The 20,498-nt window shown below is 28.4% G+C and overlaps 4 protein-coding genes across 8 annotated transcripts; 2 read left to right on the top strand and 2 right to left on the bottom strand.

The window, feature by feature from the left end:
• Positions 1-1,281: 1,281 nt before the first annotated feature.
• On the bottom strand, positions 1,282-5,780 carry LOC122538025 (ATP-dependent RNA helicase dbp2-like). Its single transcript, XM_043671742.1, has 6 exons — positions 5,626-5,780; positions 3,919-5,120; positions 3,793-3,852; positions 1,858-2,088; positions 1,577-1,768; positions 1,282-1,500 (listed from the first exon to the last, which is right to left on the bottom strand). The coding sequence occupies exons 1-6, from the start codon at positions 5,631-5,633 to the stop codon at positions 1,340-1,342; spliced, it is 1,854 nt and encodes a 617-aa protein (XP_043527677.1). The 5' UTR covers positions 5,634-5,780; the 3' UTR covers positions 1,282-1,339.
• Positions 5,781-5,964: 184 nt separating this feature from the next.
• LOC122538027 (RNA-binding region-containing protein 3) lies at positions 5,965-13,857 on the top strand. Of its 4 annotated transcripts, none has more exons than XM_043671749.1 (6): positions 5,965-6,064; positions 11,890-12,369; positions 12,470-12,614; positions 12,688-13,137; positions 13,215-13,365; positions 13,435-13,857. In XM_043671749.1, exons 2-6 carry the CDS (start codon positions 12,013-12,015, stop codon positions 13,592-13,594), a joined length of 1,263 nt encoding a protein of 420 aa, XP_043527684.1. In that variant the 5' UTR covers positions 5,965-6,064; positions 11,890-12,012; the 3' UTR covers positions 13,595-13,857. The 4 variants fall into 4 exon arrangements, with proteins under 4 accessions (XP_043527684.1, XP_043527682.1, XP_043527681.1 ...); XM_043671747.1 differs by lacking the exon at positions 5,965-6,064 and adding an exon at positions 11,543-11,596 and having other exon boundaries at positions 12,470-12,608; XM_043671746.1 differs by lacking the exon at positions 5,965-6,064 and adding an exon at positions 11,543-11,596.
• LOC122538026 (ATP-dependent RNA helicase dbp2-like) lies at positions 6,644-11,873 on the bottom strand. 2 transcript variants are annotated; one of them, XM_043671745.1, is made up of 7 exons: positions 11,857-11,873; positions 10,047-10,304; positions 9,732-9,969; positions 9,303-9,583; positions 8,739-9,232; positions 7,204-7,446; positions 6,644-7,114 (listed from the first exon to the last, which is right to left on the bottom strand). In XM_043671745.1, coding segments are annotated over exons 1-7 (1,830 nt in total). In that variant the 5' UTR covers positions 11,859-11,873; the 3' UTR covers positions 6,644-6,800. The 2 variants fall into 2 exon arrangements, with proteins under 2 accessions (XP_043527680.1, XP_043527678.1); XM_043671743.1 differs by lacking the exon at positions 11,857-11,873 and adding an exon at positions 10,891-11,220.
• A 170-nt stretch (positions 13,858-14,027) lies between the features above and the next one.
• LOC122538029 (nucleolar protein 58-like) lies at positions 14,028-20,361 on the top strand. Its single transcript, XM_043671754.1, has 5 exons — positions 14,028-14,410; positions 14,824-15,100; positions 15,184-15,467; positions 15,551-15,794; positions 15,908-20,361. Exons 1-5 carry the CDS (start codon positions 14,222-14,224, stop codon positions 15,967-15,969), a joined length of 1,056 nt encoding a protein of 351 aa, XP_043527689.1. The 5' UTR covers positions 14,028-14,221; the 3' UTR covers positions 15,970-20,361.
• Positions 20,362-20,498: the final 137 nt, after the last annotated feature.

Here is a 20,498-nt window from a genome sequence, read left to right as displayed (position 1 = left end):
TCTACAAAATTTACTATGTTAATATAACATGAATATCTTGTTTCTAAAATTCTGATCTAATGATTCTTCAATTTATTCAGCTAACATCAAATATATTTACGCAACATCATAGAATACTTAAATACATATTGAATACTATAAAGAATAACTAATGATTTTATGACGTAAACTTTAAAATCGCAAAAGCAATCAGACAGGCACACATAATCGGCAGTTGTAACTCTAATAATATCGCAAAGGTATAACTATATGACATTGCGTCGGAATGAATCAATAAATTGACCTGATCATATAATTTTTGATAAATGCTTTAGCCAATAATAAAAATGACATTTCATAACATGTGTAGTATTGATTACTCATAGACATTATTATATTATTTTAATGATAAAAAAAAATTAAAAAAAATTTTAATTATTGCATAATTAAATATCATTTTGATAAATAAGATTTTTTTAACAAAATCTGTAGACAGAGTAAATTGATTATAATAATGTTTCGAAATAATATAACGATTAGATAATATAGTATTTTTATAGCCAATCAAAAATTTAATATTAGATATATTTTACTTTACGAATAATGAAAATAAACTGTAATAATAAAAATTGATGTAAATTGTTTAGATATTTTATGCTTATATTATTTTATTAAATTTCTAACACTACAATGCATGGGATTTTATATCTTCTTAAATTTAATACAATTCAATGCATTGTACCTTCGAAATAATACACATGATTCATGCATTTACGACTTACACCAATATTTCTATAATCACATTTCTATAGCTGAAACTAGGTAATAATTTCAGTTACCTAGACATCTGTTTCCAAAATCAATATTTTTCGTTTCTTATTATATGTTTCTTAAACTTTGTTATCTTACTATGTTTCTTAAACTTTTATCTTATATCAGATTTTATAAGCCTTTATTTTTATTTCTGTTTGATCCGTTAAGTTCACTGATAGTTTTAAATAATTAGACGTTAAATTTTATGAAAAAAATATAATCGTATTTGCAAGAATCAATCATTTTACAAGAATTAAAATTATTAATAATTTTCTTTCTACTACTACACTTACATGTATATTTTTTACTTTTTTTTCTTTCTTTAAAAAAGAGAATGGTTATATATGTATATATATATGTGAATTATTATAATCTAAGCTTACTAATAAACATTTAGTCATATTGTTTTAATCGATCGTAATATTACGTGCACTTTAGTCTAGTCATCATATCTAGTCATAGTGAAAAGCACGTTACATAGAAAGCATTCGTTCGTTTCATTTTTTTACTATATTACAGAAAATTTTCTTTCAAACTTCTTTTTAAATTAATAGCCATTTTGTTGTCTATAATTACTGCTACCTCCACCTCCGCCTCCACTTCCTCCATATCCACCATTTTGACTGTAACCACTGGAACCTCCACCGGAACCTCCTCCATAAGTGTTCTGAGAAAATGCTTTGCTATTGTAGTTACCTCCACCCATGCCTTCCATATAAATAAATATAAACTATTCAATAATGTACATAAGAAAGTAAAGTAGAAAAAAGCTAAAAAGTCCTACAATTTTTATTTGAGCTCATACTGCTATTATTGCCATTCCATTTATTTCCTCGGTCTCCTCCACTGTTATTAGAACGATCAAATCTGCCACTCCTATCTCCGTCACGACCACCTCGTAAACCACGGGAATTACCACCACGGCCTCCAGAACCACGTCCACCACCGCCGCCGCTACGTCCTCCATAACGGCCTCCTAAATAGATAACATAAAACATAGTAATATTAAATGCAAAAATAGTTTTATTGATTCAGAATAGAATATGTATACATAGATATACATACTTTTATAGATGCCTGGATTTCTTGATAATTCATACAATTTGGGATTTACAACTTGTTTTGCTTCTTCTAAAACTTGAATTAAGTCACTAGCCTTGTGTGCATTATTAGGAGTGAAAAATGCATATGCGGTTCCCGTTCTCTGTGAACGTCCTGTACGACCAATGCGGTGTACATAGTCTTCAGAATTGGACGGGTAATCCAAATTTATGACAAACTTAACATCTTCCACATCTATATAACATTAAAAATTATAATCATAGGAAATGAAAATTACTTGTGTCTTTGTGGTTCAAATAACTTATAAAGCGAATTAATTAAAGCATTAGTGACATCATATTATGTGTAATATAAATGGAATTAAATGATACCTTTTTGTAGAAAACTGTATGAAACAAACCATTATACATTATAAATATTTATATACGTATATAAAATATTATTCATTATTAACTCTTAATTCCACTTATAATTTTCACATGAATAATATAAATGAATTGACCACAAAGAGCAAATTTTTATATTATTTACCTGTAGTTGCCAAAAGCTGGAAACGTAAATACATTTTTGGAAATGTAGAGGAATCAAAGCTCAGATGGTTGTCATGGAATTCTCACTTTATGCGTTAGTGAGCTGTATATTTACTCTTAGTAACTTCACACCCTTCTCTCCTGCACCAAAGTATGGATCTGTGCTGGTCTTTCAAAATTTGATCCTTGTTTCCGTGAGGTTAGAACATTGGATGAGCACCATGTGCATTCTCCGATCAACCCCACATGCATTCCATTGTACAAGTAACATCAACATTTGTTTTGCAATGTTAAGAGTTCAGAAATTTTTTTTTATACTAATGCATATTTTTAATCAGATATATGCAGATTATGAATGTATAATAAATTTCTTTCTTTTATAATTTAGTGGAAAGTAAAATTTTACGAACAATGCAAAACAATGTAATGTTATTTCCTATCCTTCTAATCTATGTAAATGGTATAATATCTATCCTGTCTAGTAGTCCTTGTATGTCATATACCCTAACTCTATGATTTCCATACTTTGGACCGTCGCAACAGAGTGAGAGTGTGTTTTTTCAAGTGGCACGGTGAGCCGAGGCACAGCGTTAGGTTAGCTTGTTGTGCGGGGACAGACCAGCAGTCATGCCCCATTCAATTATATATTCCAAAGCAAGCTCTCCAGAGTTCTTATCATTGATAAAACTCCGTCGCATGTGCCTCTGAAAACACATAGAACAGCACGTTAATACCAGACTGACAAGACTTTTTTCAATCAGAGCAAAATTTAAAGACATGAATTTTCTACCATCTTACCTGTTCATCTAATCTAATTTTAACGCTGAAATATTTTAACTTACTTTTAATTCCAATATTAATATTAATGATAATATAATAATAGAGTACACATGAAAATACACATTCTTCAGAATATAACTCATGTATGTCTAAAATTATTATTAAATTTAGTTATTAAAATTTTAAAAAATTTCATTAATAAAACAATTTATAGAATATTATTATTAGAGATTAAAAGTATGCCAAAATCCACCTACAATAAAACTAAAATTACAAAATATCCCTTCAGTATTGTTGTGCTGAAAAGATGAGAATAACAGCATTAACTTTCTTTTCACGATTTTATAATATATCAAATTCTCTGAATAATGAGTTAATGGAAATCAATTAAAATTTCCTAAACGAAATGAAGTAGAAACTTAATTCAACTGTATTAATTGATAGTTCTCTTCTTGAACTTCTGCATTTTTTAAACAATTTCCATTCACACCAAGAAAGGACTAATGTCAATCAGTCTGGCACATGCCGTTATCCGTTGCCACATCACAATTATACAACTCTCACAAATGTGAAATAACCATCGCAGCCTGACCCTTACATCATATCCACTGTGTAAACAGATTCTTACCTAATCCTCTTGCTGCAACATCTGTAGCTACTAGAATGGCAGATCTGCTATTCCGGAACTCTGAAATAAATTCTTTAGTATTGGGCAGAATATGTTTATATATAAAAACTTTTAGTTAATACTTACGATTTAATACATAATCTCTTTCTTGTTGACTTTTATCTCCATGGATGCCAATTGCTTGCCATCCATACCTATTAATTGCACGTGTTATATCATCTACTTTCCTCTTAGTCTCAACGAAAATAATAGTTTTATTTTCTGGTTCATTTGATATTTCTTCTAAAAGTTTCATAAGTTTACCCTCTTTCTCAAATTCTTCACATACATCAACAATTTGAAGGATGTTATGATTGGCAGCTAATTGCAGAGAGCCAATGTTAATTTGTATATAGTCAGTTAAAAATTCCTCTGCAAGATTACGAACTTCCTTTGGCCAAGTTGCTGACCACATAAGAGTTTGTCTATCAGGTCGGATTTGTTCTACAATTTTTCTAATTTGTGGCTCAAAGCCCATATCAAGCATTCTATCTGCCTCATCAAGTACTAAATATGTGCATCTACGTAAATTTGTTGTACCACGTTCTAGGAAGTCAATAAGACGCCCTGGTGTTGCTATACAAATTTCAACACCTCGCTCAAGATCACGAGCTTGAGGACCTTTTGGAGCTCCACCAAAAATGCATGTATTTCTTACTTGTGATGAGATACCAAAATCTGATGCAACTTGTTGAATTTGCTGTGCAAGTTCTCTTGTTGGTGCTAAAATCAGAGCTATAGGCCCATCATTACGATTTAATCTTGGTTGATGATTTATATGTACAATTGCTGGTAAAATATATGCTAATGTTTTTCCAGATCCCGTTTGAGCAATTCCAACCATATCACGTCCAGACAAAGCAATAGGCCAACCTTGTGCCTGAATTGCAGTTGGTTCTCCGAAACCTTGTCTATGGATTTCATTCAAAACATATTCCGGAAATCCACCTTCTTCGAAAAATATATTTGGCCCTGGTACATTTGCTCCTTTAACAGTGATTTCTTTGTCTGAACGGTAAGACTCAACTACATGTGAATTTCTAGTTGTAACATTAGGATGAGGCTGATAGAAATCTTTTCTAAATGGCAGTAATGCACTCATATCCCATCTTGGCTTTCGAAGTCTTTCTCCAGGTTGACGGTTTTTAAAATTATTGTTTCCAAAACTACTATCTCTACTAGAATTACTACCAAATCTTCCACCTCCTCCACTTCCATCTCGGCCATTGAAACGACCACCTCCACGTGCTCCTCCTCTCCTATCATTACGTTCACGATCACGGTATGCCCTTTTACAAAATAATTTTTAGATATCAACTAAATGTAAATACATATATATAATATGTGCATATATATAATATGTAAAATTATGCGATCAGTTAAAAGACATATTACAAAGAAAATGTTTTATTTTCCAACGTACTTTTTATATTTTATATATTATATATAATATATAATATAAATACATATATATATATATGTTTTAATTGTATAAAGTAAATTAAATTTTTATAATGCACGTGCAACGAATCCATAAAGTTGTAATTATAAAATAAATACATATTTTATATTTATAAAAGAAAATTGTTAATATCAAAAATTTCTTGAACGAATAACTAATTTTTTACGAATAAATTTGTAAATCATTAGATATAAATGCTAAAATTTCGTCAATATACATGCATAAGAACAATATGGAGTAGAGTAGTCAATCATAGACATCAAATGTCAATAAAAGATTTTCAGAAAATTAATATTTTTACACACTATTAATAAAGATTTCATATAACTTACATTTTCATAAAGATATCTATCTGCTTTAGGTTTAAAAAAACAATGATCTTTCTTAAATGAAACACGTACAACTTTCCAGAATCAACGAAAAGTACGTACGATTACCGTTCTACTCGTTACACGATTCAAAGAGGATCTGTGAAACAAATATCATGGCGTCGAATTTAGCAGAAAATAGTTCCAATTTACTTGCAGTTTCACCATTTCATATATACTAGTATTTTTATCATATAAACATACTTTTATCGTATAAAAAAATTTTATTTATTTATTTTTTAACTATTAGATTCTAAATATTAAGTATAAATATTTTATAAAATTTAATATGCATGATGCCGGAAATGATAGTATTGAGCAAGGAGAAAATACACTAAAATAAAGTACTGTATTAATAACTAGTTTATTAATATGTTTCATTCTTATAATTTTTAACTTGTAGGTAAAAATATTTTAACTGATTTTGTTAGAGAGAATAATTTTATTAATATAATTTGTGTAATATACACATACTTGTAACAAAATATAACGTAATATAAAAATGTAACGAAATACATTTAATTACAATTCTTTAATACAAATTTGTGATGTATTCACAGAGTGGAATAAATGTAAAAAAAAATAAACCTAATTTATTTTATACATCTAGAACGATCATAATAAATATAAGATATATCGAAATTTAACAAAATTTCATTACAACAAACGTATATATTTGCGAAGAACATTAAGTTATATATAATTATATCTAATGAATATCATAAAAATATGATATATATAACACAATATAATATGCTATTTCGTCCAAATATTTTTTTACAAAGTTTTTTTAATTAAAATATTTCTTATTTTAACAAATTATATCATGAAAACAATACATTTATCAATTTTCATTGTTTTTAAAACATTTTATATAGTGAAATCTAGTTTTTTAACTTTTAAAATAATACATACATATTTAACAGATTTTATTTTTATCATTACTAACTATCTTTTTTTATTTTTTTTTTTCTTTATCATGTATATAAAATACACGATATTTTTTTTGGTTCTGTTTCATATTTTGTGTATTTTTTTATTTTATATTACCTTAAGATTAACACAAATTTAACTAAGTATGTTGTTATTAACATAGTTTTAATAGTAAAATTTTCTTTTTCAATATGGTAAATGTATATTTAATATGTTGTTCCTCTATACTGATAAGTACTTCCATAATTATCTCCACCTCCATAACTCTGTGCTAAATTGCTTTGCCCATAAGTTCTTTGTGTATATCCATATCCTGTATTCTGATTAGTTGAATTATTTTGCTTCATATTGCTATAGCTATTATAGTCGGAACTTGAGTAACTATTTGATGTAGATTGGTAAGAATTTCCACCACGACTACTTATACCACCTCTTCCTCTTACAGAACCACCTCTTCCTCTAGTATCAATGTTACCTCGTCTACCATTACTTCTATCATTGCTCATAAAACGTTTGCCACCTTTTACAAAAAGAAAAATGAATGAATTATGAAAAACCATTCTGTTTTAAATAATATTTAAATGTTATTATAAAAAATTATAAACATACTTCTACTTCCATAACTTCCTGATTTAGCTAATTCTGCCATTTCAGTAAGTCGTGGATTTATATTTTGTCCTGCTTCTCTTAATACTTCTATTAAATCTCCTGCATGTTTCATGTTATGACTTGTAAAGAATGCATAAGCAGTGCCAGTTTGTCTTCTTCTTCCAGTACGACCAATTCTATGTATGTAATCTTCTGATGATGATGGATAATCAAAGTTTATTACATATTTAACATCATCCACATCTGTGAAAAGAATATATAAAAAACATAAGAATTTTCCCAATATTTATAATTATATGTGTATTGTTTATAATAACCATCACCCCATTTGTTGTGTGTCAAGTTCACAGAATGATCTTCAAACTTGCAAAAATAATTACATAGAATGCTTAAGATTAAATATATAATGTTTTGAATATATTAAGTTAGCATATATCAAAATTTTTTAATGTTTTTATTTTTTAATTTTTATTGAAATGAAACAATATCCCCTAATCTTCACTTAAATATTGTCTGTAAGTCAGGTTTGAAAACCACCCACCTTTTGGTTGGAAATTCCATTTCAAAATCAGCAAAAACAGCCCCATTTATTTTTAAATGTAGAGCTATTCAGTTGGTTTCATAATGTATGATGGCCTAGAGATTAGACAGACACAGCGGTGGTGTCTGGTTTTGGGATAAAGGCAGCATTTTAGGGTTTAAGCCTGAATGCATTAACCTTTTTAAATTCTAAATAACAATTAGAGGCACTAGAAAACACTTAAGAATTGTTTGACATATAAGAGCAAATTAATAGATAAAAACAAAATGACAAAAATAAACTTAATATGTACTATACACAATAAAACAGAATGGTTTTTAAATTTATGATTATTTCATAATTATTTTATTATGAATGTTTTTAAAATAATCATTAGTACTATATCATAAAAATAAAATCAGTATTAAATTTTTTAATTTTGTGTTAAAATTATATTTGTAAAAATATACGATGGTATATAAAAATTTTTAAAATGCCTGCGTATATTTTTAATATTTTAATAATTATCGATATAATACAAGCAAAGAAAAATAAAACATTCACTGTGTCTGCCCAATACTGGCAGTACACCGCGTTCACTTAGGGTACTCTATGCCTCTGAAAAAGAAAAGCAGACAGTCTTAGTGGTAGCTTGTGTGCATTTCTTTAGAACCCTTTATATAAATTTTATTATTGAAAAAATATGTTTATTTAAATGTTTATACACATAAGTAATCTTACATATTTTATTGATAAAAAAATACAAACCTGTTTAAAACTTGTAATATCATAAAGTATAAAAATAAAGTTAAAATAAAGTTTAATTTGTCTATTGTCAGGGCTCTGCTATACAAAAAATTTTCAATAAATCACACATTGCTACATACATAGCTGTCCACTGGTCTTATTAATAACGCATCACTGGCTAATCCAATAAGTGTTGCCAATTCCCATATTTACCCGATTCTTGAATGTGTAAATAATCTAAGCATTTTAAATTAAAAGTAACACATACCTAAGCCTCTAGCGGCTACATCTGTTGCAACTAAAATAGGAGCTCTTCCACTTTTAAATTCTTGTAACACATGATCTCTTTCTTGTTGATTTTTATCACCATGAATACTCAATGCCTGCCATCCATCTCGCCTGATATTTCTCGTAATATCATCTACTTTTCGTTTTGTTTCAACAAAAATGATTGTTTTATTTTCTTTTTCATTTCCAATTTCTTGAAGTAGTCTATATAATTTTACATCTTTTTCAAATTCCTGGCAAACATCCACAATTTGAATAATGTTATGATTGGCTGATAAAGTCAGGGAACCAATATTAAGATGCATATAATCAGTCAAAAAGTCTTCAGCTAGTGCTCTAACTTCTTTAGGCCAAGTAGCTGACCACATCAAAACCTGTCTATCAGGTCGGATTTGTTCAATTATTTTTCTTATTTGAGGTTCAAAACCCATATCTAACATTCTATCAGCTTCATCTAATACTAAATACGTGCATCTAAAAATCATTATCATATATGTTACTCAATATTATATACATATACTTTGTTTAAAAATCATAGTTATACCTGCGTAAATTTGTAGTCCCTCTTTCCAAGAAATCAATAAGTCTACCTGGTGTAGCAATACATATTTCAACACCTCTTTCTAAATCATGTGCCTGTGGACCTTTTGGTGCACCACCAAAAATACAAGTATTTCTTACACCTGCAGCTTCTCCAAAACAATTAGCTACTTCCTGAATTTGTTGAGCTAATTCTCTTGTAGGAGCTAAGATTAAAGCAATTGGACCATCTCCATTAACAAGACGTGGTTGATGTATAATATGCACAATTGCTGGTAAGACATACTGAAATAAAAATATTTTGGAAATTATCAATTCATATAAACCTATTAAAACTTAGCTTTGTATATGTCATATTTTTGCTTCTAATAAAAAAAACGTCTTTACATTTCTACAAGTTAAAAATTAATGTCTAATCTCTAATTTGGCTCACTCCTAGTGTTTTTCCAGAGCCAGTTTGAGCAATGGCAACTAAATCTCTGCCACTAAGTGCAATAGGCCATCCTTGTGCTTGAATTGCTGTAGGTTGAGAGTATCCCTGTTTACGTATTTCATCCAACACATAAGGTGGGAAATTTCCCTCTTCAAAATATTGAATAGGATTAGGTATATTATCTCCTTTTATAGTTATTTCTGCATTTTCTCTGAACTGACATACTTCTTCTTTTGATCTGACATAAAATATTGGATTAAAATTCCTATTTTAATTTAAAAAAAATAAAATAAAAAAAGAACAAAAACTCTTTACCTATTTCTCACTGCAGGATGTTCAATATAGAAATCTTTGTGCAAAGGTTCTAAAGATCTTACATCCCAGTTGATTTTTCTAAGGGCTCCTCCAGGTTGTTTGTTTTTTATAATACCTCTGATATTACTGATAGTACCTCTACCACGTACATTAAATCTATTAATACTACTTCCACGAATATTATCACTGCCTCCTCTATTGCTACCTCTGCCACCACCACCTCTATGGCCTCTACTGTGATCTCTGTCTCGATTAAACCTAAATATATATATAATACATATATAAATATATATATATATAATACATCATGTAATATAATCTATTTTAATTTTTATTCAGTATTTTATCGTTATATTTGTAGAATATAATTTATCATCAATTACTGTATTATTTTAATTCTATACAGATTTAATATTTATTATAATATGATCTTGAATTTTTTAATAACCCGTTTGTTTATTTAAAGATTATATATTCCGTAATATATTTTTTTTATGCAAAAATGAAGTACTTTTTCAATAAAGTTACTTACGAGAGTAACGAGAGAATAAGAATTATTTTATTATTTTAATGTACTTTACAAGATTATTTATTATAAATGTATGATAATATAAACGCATATGTAGAAATATACAATATATTAAAATATACAATTATTTTTTAATTTTTAAATTTTGATTATTGATTATCATTGTCCGCAATACATTTCGGCGCTACGTAGTACATACTTGGCAACTATGATAAAATAAATAATTAAATGTCTATATCCTGAATTACACGTATGTAAATTTCGATACAAATATTTATTATGTAACTTTAAATTTGGTTGTCAGGTCGTACTTACATTTGGAAATTGAGATATCTTTAAATACAACGAGCAACAGATTATTCTGCTTTGCGGTCACTTTCGCGAACGCCAATCGATAATTTAGTAGACGTGAATATTAGGAACAGTTAATAATGCTATCTAAAAAGTTATATCAAGCTTAATACAACTTATGAAATTCTCTTGACGACAAAAATGCAAATAATGTACTGTGAATAAAATATAATCGTTATCTTTAAACTTGCCGGTAAATCCGGCGGATCAAATTGACAAGTGAACTTCCGAAAGTAGTTCCGTATAAACTGTTTCCATGGCAGCATTCGCGTAGTAATACATACATAGGAAACGAACAAATTAAAACAAAAAAAATATAATAGAAAATGTAAAAAGTATGATAGAATGGAATATTATACAATTAGAAAAAATGTCAAGTACAAAATGAATAAAAATATAAATCTTTTTATAAAACTTGTAAGATTTAAGGAACTTACGTGCCTAATTTAGTAGATAAATATAATTTATAGTATACTATATAAATAATGAACTAATTTTGTTATTGTAAATCTTTATCACGTTCTTATGGAAACAATAAAAATGGATTAAACTTTAAATAAAAATAACCAAAAATTATTAAGTAAGAGAAAGTAGAATTATCAGAATTGAATGTACCGCGTTTCTGACGAAGATGACGCTAGAGTTCTTAACTTCATCTTTACGTACAATTGTAAACATAGTTTAATGATATTTTACATTTTTAAAAATTTAAAATGACATCTGAAATAACGCATGTAATTTAATACTATTAGATACATACAATTAAGAAATTATAGATAAAAATGAAAATATTATTAAGTTCATATTATAACTTATATTATTAGTACTCAAACTATCATAACCTGCTATTTATTTGTATTTTTGATTTCTATTTTATTTTTCAAACGTTATGTGAAATTTAGAAATACATTCTTAAATGTATTAATGAACATTAAATACTATATTAATGAAATATTTTTTTAGGTCTCAGATACACTTAGGATTCTTCATTTACCACCAGAACTTTCTGATGAACGACGTAATGAATTATTTAAAAAATATGGTGCTATTAAAACACGAACATTGAGGCTTTCTAAAAAGTACACCATGACTTTTGCAAAATTCCAATCCCAAGAAATAGCTTTGCAAGCATTGTTACGTTTACATCAATTAAATGTCAGAGGGCAATATTTAACAGTTGAATTTGCCAAAAAGCCTGTATCAATAGAAAAAACAGAAAATGATCTTGATAATGACAAACTGACAAAGGAAGATAATAAAAAAGAATCTACGAACAGATCCAATTTTCAAGCATTTTTACAAAAACTAAACAGTTGGTCTATGAATCAGGCTTTCACTCAACCACCTCCACCAAATATACAATATGAATATTCACCACCAACAAGAGGCACTTTAATAAGAATAGCCATACAATTATTAAAAGAACCAGCTTTTTACACTCAGGTAAATAGAAGTAAATAAATTATATTTTAATTCTCTTTACTTAAATGTCTTATGTTTATGTAGGTTTTACACTTTACTTAAATGTCTTATGTTTATGTAGGTTTTACACTTGATGAATAGAATGAATTTACCTCCTCCTTTTGAAGAGTTGGAAGCAGAATTTCCAGCACTTAAAGAAGTTTATGATATAGAAAAATATAATGATATTTTTATTAGAGACAGATTATATGCCAAAGGAGGCATAGGTAATTAAATTATATCTTTTCCTTCACTTTTGTTTTTAAATTTTGCATATATTTAATATACAACTGTTAATAGATGTTTGCAATGAAGAAACAGAAGAAGAAGAATCAGAAATAGAGTCAAATGAGGAAGATAATGCAAAATCTGTGGAAATTATACCTGTAAAAAGAAAATGTCTACAACATACAAAACGTTTAAAAATTCCCAAGTTTATTAATCCAAATAAACATGTACCACCTTCAAATCCTACACAAAAAGTTGTAAAACCAGCAGATATGTTTGAGCCAGTACAACGCGGTGAAACAAAAAATCTTAAAATCGAACTGAAAATAGTGAATAAACTCTTAGATGTTTCGAATAAAGAAGAAAATACTGATTCTGTAAATGCTACAGATGGTGGTTTTGGAATAATGTTTCCACTTTCTAAAAGTCTTGATACTGTTGAAAACAATGAAAATACTGAGACTGTTGAGCAAAAAGTTATTACATCTAGTGAATTAACAAATAACAGAATTTCAGCTAATGGTAAAGATTATTATATCTCGAATAAAACATTATATTTTATTAAGAACATGTTAAATCTTTTGTACATTATATTATAGATCAAAGATTGCTTCCTGTTTTTAAAAATTATCACCCGGGAAAACCATCAAATCGTTTGTACATAAAAAATCTTGCAAAACAAGTCGAAGAGAACGATCTCCATTTTATCTATCGAAAATATCTAGTACCTGAATTAAAAACAGAATTTGAGTAAGCTCCTCAATTAACAAGCAACCTAATTGTTCTGCGATTATTTAATAATAATTTATTTCATTTTAGGTACGATGTGAGACTAATGCAAGAGGGTAGAATGAAGGGTCAAGCATTTATCACATTGCAGAATACGGAGAAAGCACAGTTAGCCCTCGATGAGACAAATGGTTTCATTTTGAAAGATAAGCCAATGGTTGTACAATTCGCTAAAGTATCAAAAAGTTAACAAAAGCATTCTTCATTTGATGTTACGTATTGTATTATTTATAATTAATGCTAATTACAATAAACAAAGATCTTTTATATTTTCTAATAATTTTACATTATGATGCGTTACGATATCTTGTTAGAAACAAGATAGAGCTTGCTGTAGTTCATTTACATTTACGAAAACTTTAATCACATGTAACGTGGATCTTACGATCGATGCGGCGAAGTGCTTAAATTCAATACTCTCTGTACAGAAGAATAAAAGATCTGTATGATAAATTATGTTTTCATCATTGATAAATTGTAATCGTCAATTTTATAATATTTCGTAGTATCGACGTTCTTAAATACGTTGATTTATACAAAAACTTCCGTGAATGTGCAAAATAAGACATCGCTTGAGTTACTTAGTGGCGTGTCACAGCCGCGTCAGCGGAGATCGGCGCCCGCCTGGCATCTAGTAATTCGAAGACCTACCACTAGAGTGCTATGTTTTGAGTTGTTTAATCTGTATCGTGTGCGTTAAACGTTCGGTTTACCGATCACCGTCGAGTTGTAACCGCGTATGTGCTGTCGCCGTCACTCTATTGCCGTCCCTCATTTCCGTCGGTCTCGCACACGTTGACACGTCCTTTGTATTGCCATGGACGTCAGCTTGCTACTTCAGCACTCGCAATATGCATTACCCGTGGGTATCGTGCTCGTATGTGCAATCCTCGTCTTCGTTTTTGGTTTCAAGAAGGCCGAACAACCACCTTTTGCTCAGCTTTCGGTAAGCTCCGACGTGGACCGGAAATTTGCCAACAAGAAACGTAGCAAGATCAAAGAAAAGGTTAGCATAACAGATTCAAATTGTACAGCTCATTCTTCTTTTCGAATCAACTGACAGTGCAAATACAACAGTCTCTGTATCGTTCACCCTCCATATGGTTGCTTATTTGTCGCGAGTATTTATACACGACCACATGGTTGATAATCAGCTGGCATCACTGGTTAAAAAAAGTTACTCCCTATTGTTCTTCCCAACGGATAAAATGAAATTTAATAATGCTGAGTCAATACATTTTACCCCTTTTTCACATTCTTTTTATTTATTAAAGTTTCAAAATTTTCGTAATACCAACGTAGTTATTTTAATTAACATAATTTTGTCTTTTGTCTGTGTACGAATTATGAAAAAATAAGAAATTTGAAAAAAATATGGTCATTCTAAGGTTTCATTGAAACAATTTATGTGTACTACAGAGATCTGCTAATGGCCAGGTTACAACTGAAAAGGCCAGCCCCATTAAGAAAATAGTATCAACCAAAACAGATGCTTCAAAGAAAGCTGTATCCAAGCCAGATGATGTTGAAGGAAAGTTGAAAGAACGAAAGCAAGAGGATAATAAAATTCTGGTAGCAAAGAAGGATAAAGATCAAGTTGTAATAAAAGTTGGTAAAGAAAACAAAGTTGAACAAGTGAAAAACAAGAAGAACTTGAAGAATTTATTCCAAGAGAAACCAGTCGACTTTGATGAAGGTATGATTTTACTGAGAGTATTTTTTAAGAGTTTCTAAAAAATGCTATCCTAGATAAGCATTAATTTTATATTTAAAATATAGGAGATTGGGAACAAGCTTACTCACGGAAAGATAAAAAGAATAAGAAGAAAGAGGAAGAATCGCCTTCAAAAAAGAACAAAAAGAATACCAAGAAAGCTGATTTAATTAATGAAGAAGTTACGAAACAAAAAGTTTCAGAAAAGGCAGAGATTAAAGATAAAGTTATCAAAGAAACAGAAAATAAAGAATTGAAAGACAAAGAGAAAAAAGATGTGATACTTACACCTATTTCCAATGAAGAAATAGCTAAAGAAAAAGAACAGCAAAAGGAGGAATTAGCTAAGGTATTTTTAAAGTATTTTAATGTTTTTAATGTTTGACCGTCTTTAACATTATAATAATTAATGTGTTGCTTTTTATATTTAAGAATGAAAAAGTCGAAAAAGAAGAAAAAAAGAGTGGAAAATCAAAGAAAGTTAAGAAAGTTTCTGAAAATGAAAATACTCTTGTAGTAACTCCACTTACGCCAAAAGTAGATAATAAACTTCAGGAACAAAGAATAAAAAAAAAAGATGACAATATAGAAAAAGAGTCAGATAATTCAGAAGAAAAAAGTCCTAAAATTATACAAACACAAGAAAAGACCGGTCCAGTGTTCGATGAACTGGGAGGTAATTTTGTTCGCTACATAATAATTCTATATTCGTATTTTTATACATCGCAGTTATTTTACAAATTTATGCATCTCGAGAGTCCGTTAAAAATGTTTCTAAATATATTTTAGATGTCTGGACAGAAGCCAAACCTCAAAAGAAAAGTAAAAAGAAAGCTCGAAAAGATAACTGAGGGTGATCAAGTATGATAAAAATTACGTTCCTTGTAAGAAGGAAGAGAGTGAGAATCCTGCTTGGTCCAAACGACATGTGTCATTTCGGACTTACCAGGTGTGTTTTAAGTGACTTACCAATTAACCACCTGACCAAATTGTTCCTTTTCCTTGTACATAATGCCAATTGGACTAGGTTGTTCGATCAGTTATGTATTACATCATGACTGCAGGTGCATAAATTATTGTATGTAGAAAAAATTTTTGATTTTTTCAACATGCTAACTATTTGCTTTAACAAAGCTGCTTTGCATTTAATGAAAGAGGCATAAGTCATAGTTTTGACTATAAAATTATTATTATTATGTATATTATCCTTTTAAGGGTTTTAATATGTGTTTATAATGATGCATTAATATTCACTACAGCTACATCTTAGTATATATTTATAAGAGTTTCATATTGAGTATGAATTGTTAAAAAATAGTACTTATGTCTTTTGTGTTTCGTCAGGAAGTCCTATAAACAATATTTTTTTTAGATTTGCAACATGTTTGCATCCACGTTATTAACATTTTAGATATTGGTTTTACGTTATAATTAATTTAAACGTTATAGATGCGAACGGTTGAAAGCCAAAACTTAGAAAGTATGAAGTATATTCCAAAACAATAATAAAGTGCAGGACAATCTGGAGAAAAGTTTACATTACTGATGTACATGTCTTGTTCAAAGTATCGAGAGAAATATTTTCTTATATTTGATAGCGAGTAATTTATTCCAGCATATAGATCCAAAATTATATACTTTGTAATAATAAACTGTATGTATATCTTGTATGAATATTTTATTATAAAAAGTACATCAGTAATGAATTTTAAGGATTGATGTGTATTTATAAGAATATATGAATCTACGACAAAATTTGTGCCAAGTTATGGGAAGAAATAAAACAAGGTACAATGAAAGTCATTATACAATTACATATGATTAATTTATTAAGTAAAATAAATAATTTTAATTGAATTTTATTATTTATTTGCATAATATATGACTTATATATGCTATTTTCGAATTTGAGTGTTTATATAACATGAGCTACTACATATATAATAATTAAAAATGTACACAGTATTTAATTTACACTTAAAATCGTTCTTAACGCTGATTTTTATTAATTATGTTATCTGATATAATAAAAATAAAATTGCATTCTGACTTTCAAAGTGTCTAGCTATTACATATGTTTAATAGAAAGGAGGATAATGTTTTCTGCAATGATTATCTCTTCACATACAAAAGTAATTCTATTGAAAAAAAATGTAAAGGAAATCTTACAAATGAATACGATCAGACGTGGGTCAAATAATCAAAGTTATGTTATGTTGTCTTTTAATTTTTTACGAACAATCTAATCCAGCCGTTCACATTTTATGCCATGTATAAAATATAGTGAGTACATTAATTATACATTAAAAGTTGTCTCTGAATAGTCTTTTTAACTAATGTAATTACGGTTATTTAATCGTTAATATCTATATTATGTATAATATTACGTATGGCATGGAAATGCAAGAGTTAAACTCTAAGAAAAGTAATATCTTGAAAGAAGAATTAAATATTAAGGATCTCTTCAAAGAAAACCTAGTGCTATATTCAGAGTACTATATTTAGAGTCTTTTGACTTCTATTTTCTGAAAAAATGAAAAGACAAAAATTCAAATTGAAAAATGATGTTAGTTGCACCTTATCGCGAATAATTGATAGAGGTGATGCATTGTAACGTCATTTGCTCGAAACAATTTATTAATTAGTGTTGTATATTAATATGTAAAGATGAAAAAAAAAAAAAATATTTAGAATGGCGAATGAAATATTGTGATAAGTATACTGTATACCTGAGCGTTACTTGAACGTTGTAAAATAGTACTATTAAATAATATTATCGTTTATAGCTTTTACTTATAAGTGAAAAGAAGTGAAAAAATATCTGTTTAAATAATTATTCATATTTTGTACTTTTATCCTTAATATATTTTCACAGAATATTTATTATACTTCGCGACATATGAGGTATTAATAGTTTTAGTATCTCGCATAGTTTCAAAAATTCTTTGTTATAAAATATTTATTGATTTGAAAAGAAACGAAAAGAAGGTTTCTTAAATACAATTTTTGAACGAGCTTCAATTCCATACATAGTATGAATCGTTGTTATTACTATGTGAAATCGAGAGAAATACAATCGGGTTGTATCGAGTGTCCCTACGCGTGCCAAAAATTTTTACTTTATTAAGAGCAACAGTTGTATAATAAGTTTTAAAGAAAAGAAAAGACATCAATATTCATTTTTTTTTTTTTTTTTTTTTTTATTATAAATATATCGTTTTCACATTTCCAATTTTTTACGTAGCGAGCAATAGCAAAATCTGCATTTTTATAATTTTATTTTTCTATGCGCAATTAGTCGAACGAATTATTCAAAGTACCTATTATATTACAATTGAAATATAGAATGTACAGATTTTTTCTACAACAAACATTGTGATCAATGTTGAAGTATATAATGATTTTTCCTACTCGCATAAGTTGTTACACTTTGTTGTTTAAATTATAAACGGCACTAAGGAAAAGTAAAATCTTTATTTTGTTTTTATTAGACCTGTGAATGCAAACATCGCTTAAATAATTCGCGTTACGTGTATCCTATCGATATTCAGTGTTATAACTGTATTAAATTTATATATTTAAGTGGACAATGAATTAAGCAAAGTAACATTGTGTCATCGTTTAACGCTGGACGTAAAAGATATTGATATTTAACGAACAATCGTTGGTGTACTTAAGTTCAACAATTGGAACAATTTTGAGCAGCTGCCGAATCATACGGTCTAGGTATTTAATATTATTATATTTTTGTATGTAATATTCTTCGCGTGATGATGTAATGACAAAGCGGCAAAGCTAATTCGATTAACGAGACTAGAAATCACGGGAGTTTCTAAACGCATGTGTTGATAGAAGGATATCGTATTTTGAATAACATTTATATGCACTTTACTCACGTCTAACGAATAATTAAATATCGGTATAAAATCACTATAAAACTCTTGCTGTCGCAAGATTCTAATTAAAAGAAAGAATTGCATACAAAATTAAATACTGATGATATAAGGAAGTCTTTCCAGAAAATAAAAACTATTTAAATTAACTGAATTTAATTACAATTAAAAAGATTATTATCGCTACTGTATATATGTATATTAATCAGCAATGTTCTTTCTAATTAAATATATATATGTGCAATTTTATTGTATACCGAGGTGGTAGAAGCTTAAAGAGCTAGTGATTGAGTAATATTGCTATGTAAGTATGATTGTAGAGGTATTTAAAAAGTGTCGATCAGTGTCCAACGAAGTTAATTATATTTTGAAATGTGTATTTTCATTGTGGCTTAATGGGATTACTAACAAGTTTATCTAGTGATTACAATATGATGACGTTTATTTCGAAGTTATCGGAATATTTTTTTTGCTTGAGAAAAATTTTTTTCATACATCATTACGTAGAAGTTAAAACATTGGTGGCCTAACGCTTGCAATGTCATTGAACTAACAGTGATGCTCTAGGACTCTGATCATAATTAAGATACCGCGTATAGCAAAATGAAAATGAATACGGAAGATATACGGAATAGATTAATTTAGGATGTTATATTATACCATGAAGCAGAAATGTCATAGTTATTTACGATGTATTTTATTCACCAAAAGTGTTAATGTAGCTATCGATATCATGATATCTATATAAATATATTTGTGTAAAATGCGTGTACTTCAGTCAGTTCAAATATTATTATTATACATAGCGCACGATATAATGTTGAAATAGATATAAGTGGAATTTTCTTTTAAAATCAATGGAAAAAATATAATTCAAGAGAAATATTCTGTTTCCAATGACTGCGCTCACTTGTCTGAACTGTGCAATTATTGCAAACTTTGAAAATTTGTATAAATTCTTGCAACATTTATATATATATATAGTAGTTGTAAAGAATTGTCGAAAAATCGGTATAAAAACATAGAAAAAAATAGAATATTTCTCTTTTAATTGACTTTTGGTTGTGACATTTTTGGAATAGAAGTATAAGTGAAGAAAGAATGGATCATAAAATAGAAAAAGGCAAAAAGAGGTAAATGAAATGAGGAATAAAAATTATATTTTTCCAACATTTGGTTGCAACCATTCACTGCGCCTGCCCGTTAATTATCGTTAGAGTGTTTTGTACCTACATTTTTAATTGTCATTGCAGTTTTTCGAATATTGTACAAGGAAGGCTAGTTTATTCCACGTTTCAAGGGACCACAGAATATAGACAAATAATAAAACATACAGAACCTTGTTTCTCACTTTACTTTTTCATCGATTATTCCTTCATCGTTCTCTTTTAATTTCTACTTCCTACATTTAATTATTTACATCATACAAACTTGTACAATATCTATATCGTTACTAATTAATCTGCTTATAGTCAAAAACGCAAACA

Source organism: Frieseomelitta varia, unplaced genomic scaffold (assembly GCF_011392965.1).
Source record: "Frieseomelitta varia isolate USP_RPSP 00005682 unplaced genomic scaffold, Fvar_1.2 scaffold_951, whole genome shotgun sequence".
In the NCBI taxonomy this organism is placed as follows: domain Eukaryota; kingdom Metazoa; phylum Arthropoda; class Insecta; order Hymenoptera; family Apidae; genus Frieseomelitta; species Frieseomelitta varia.
The sequence above is the reverse complement of the archived record's forward strand: the minus strand, read 5'-3'. Positions and strand labels throughout refer to the sequence as shown.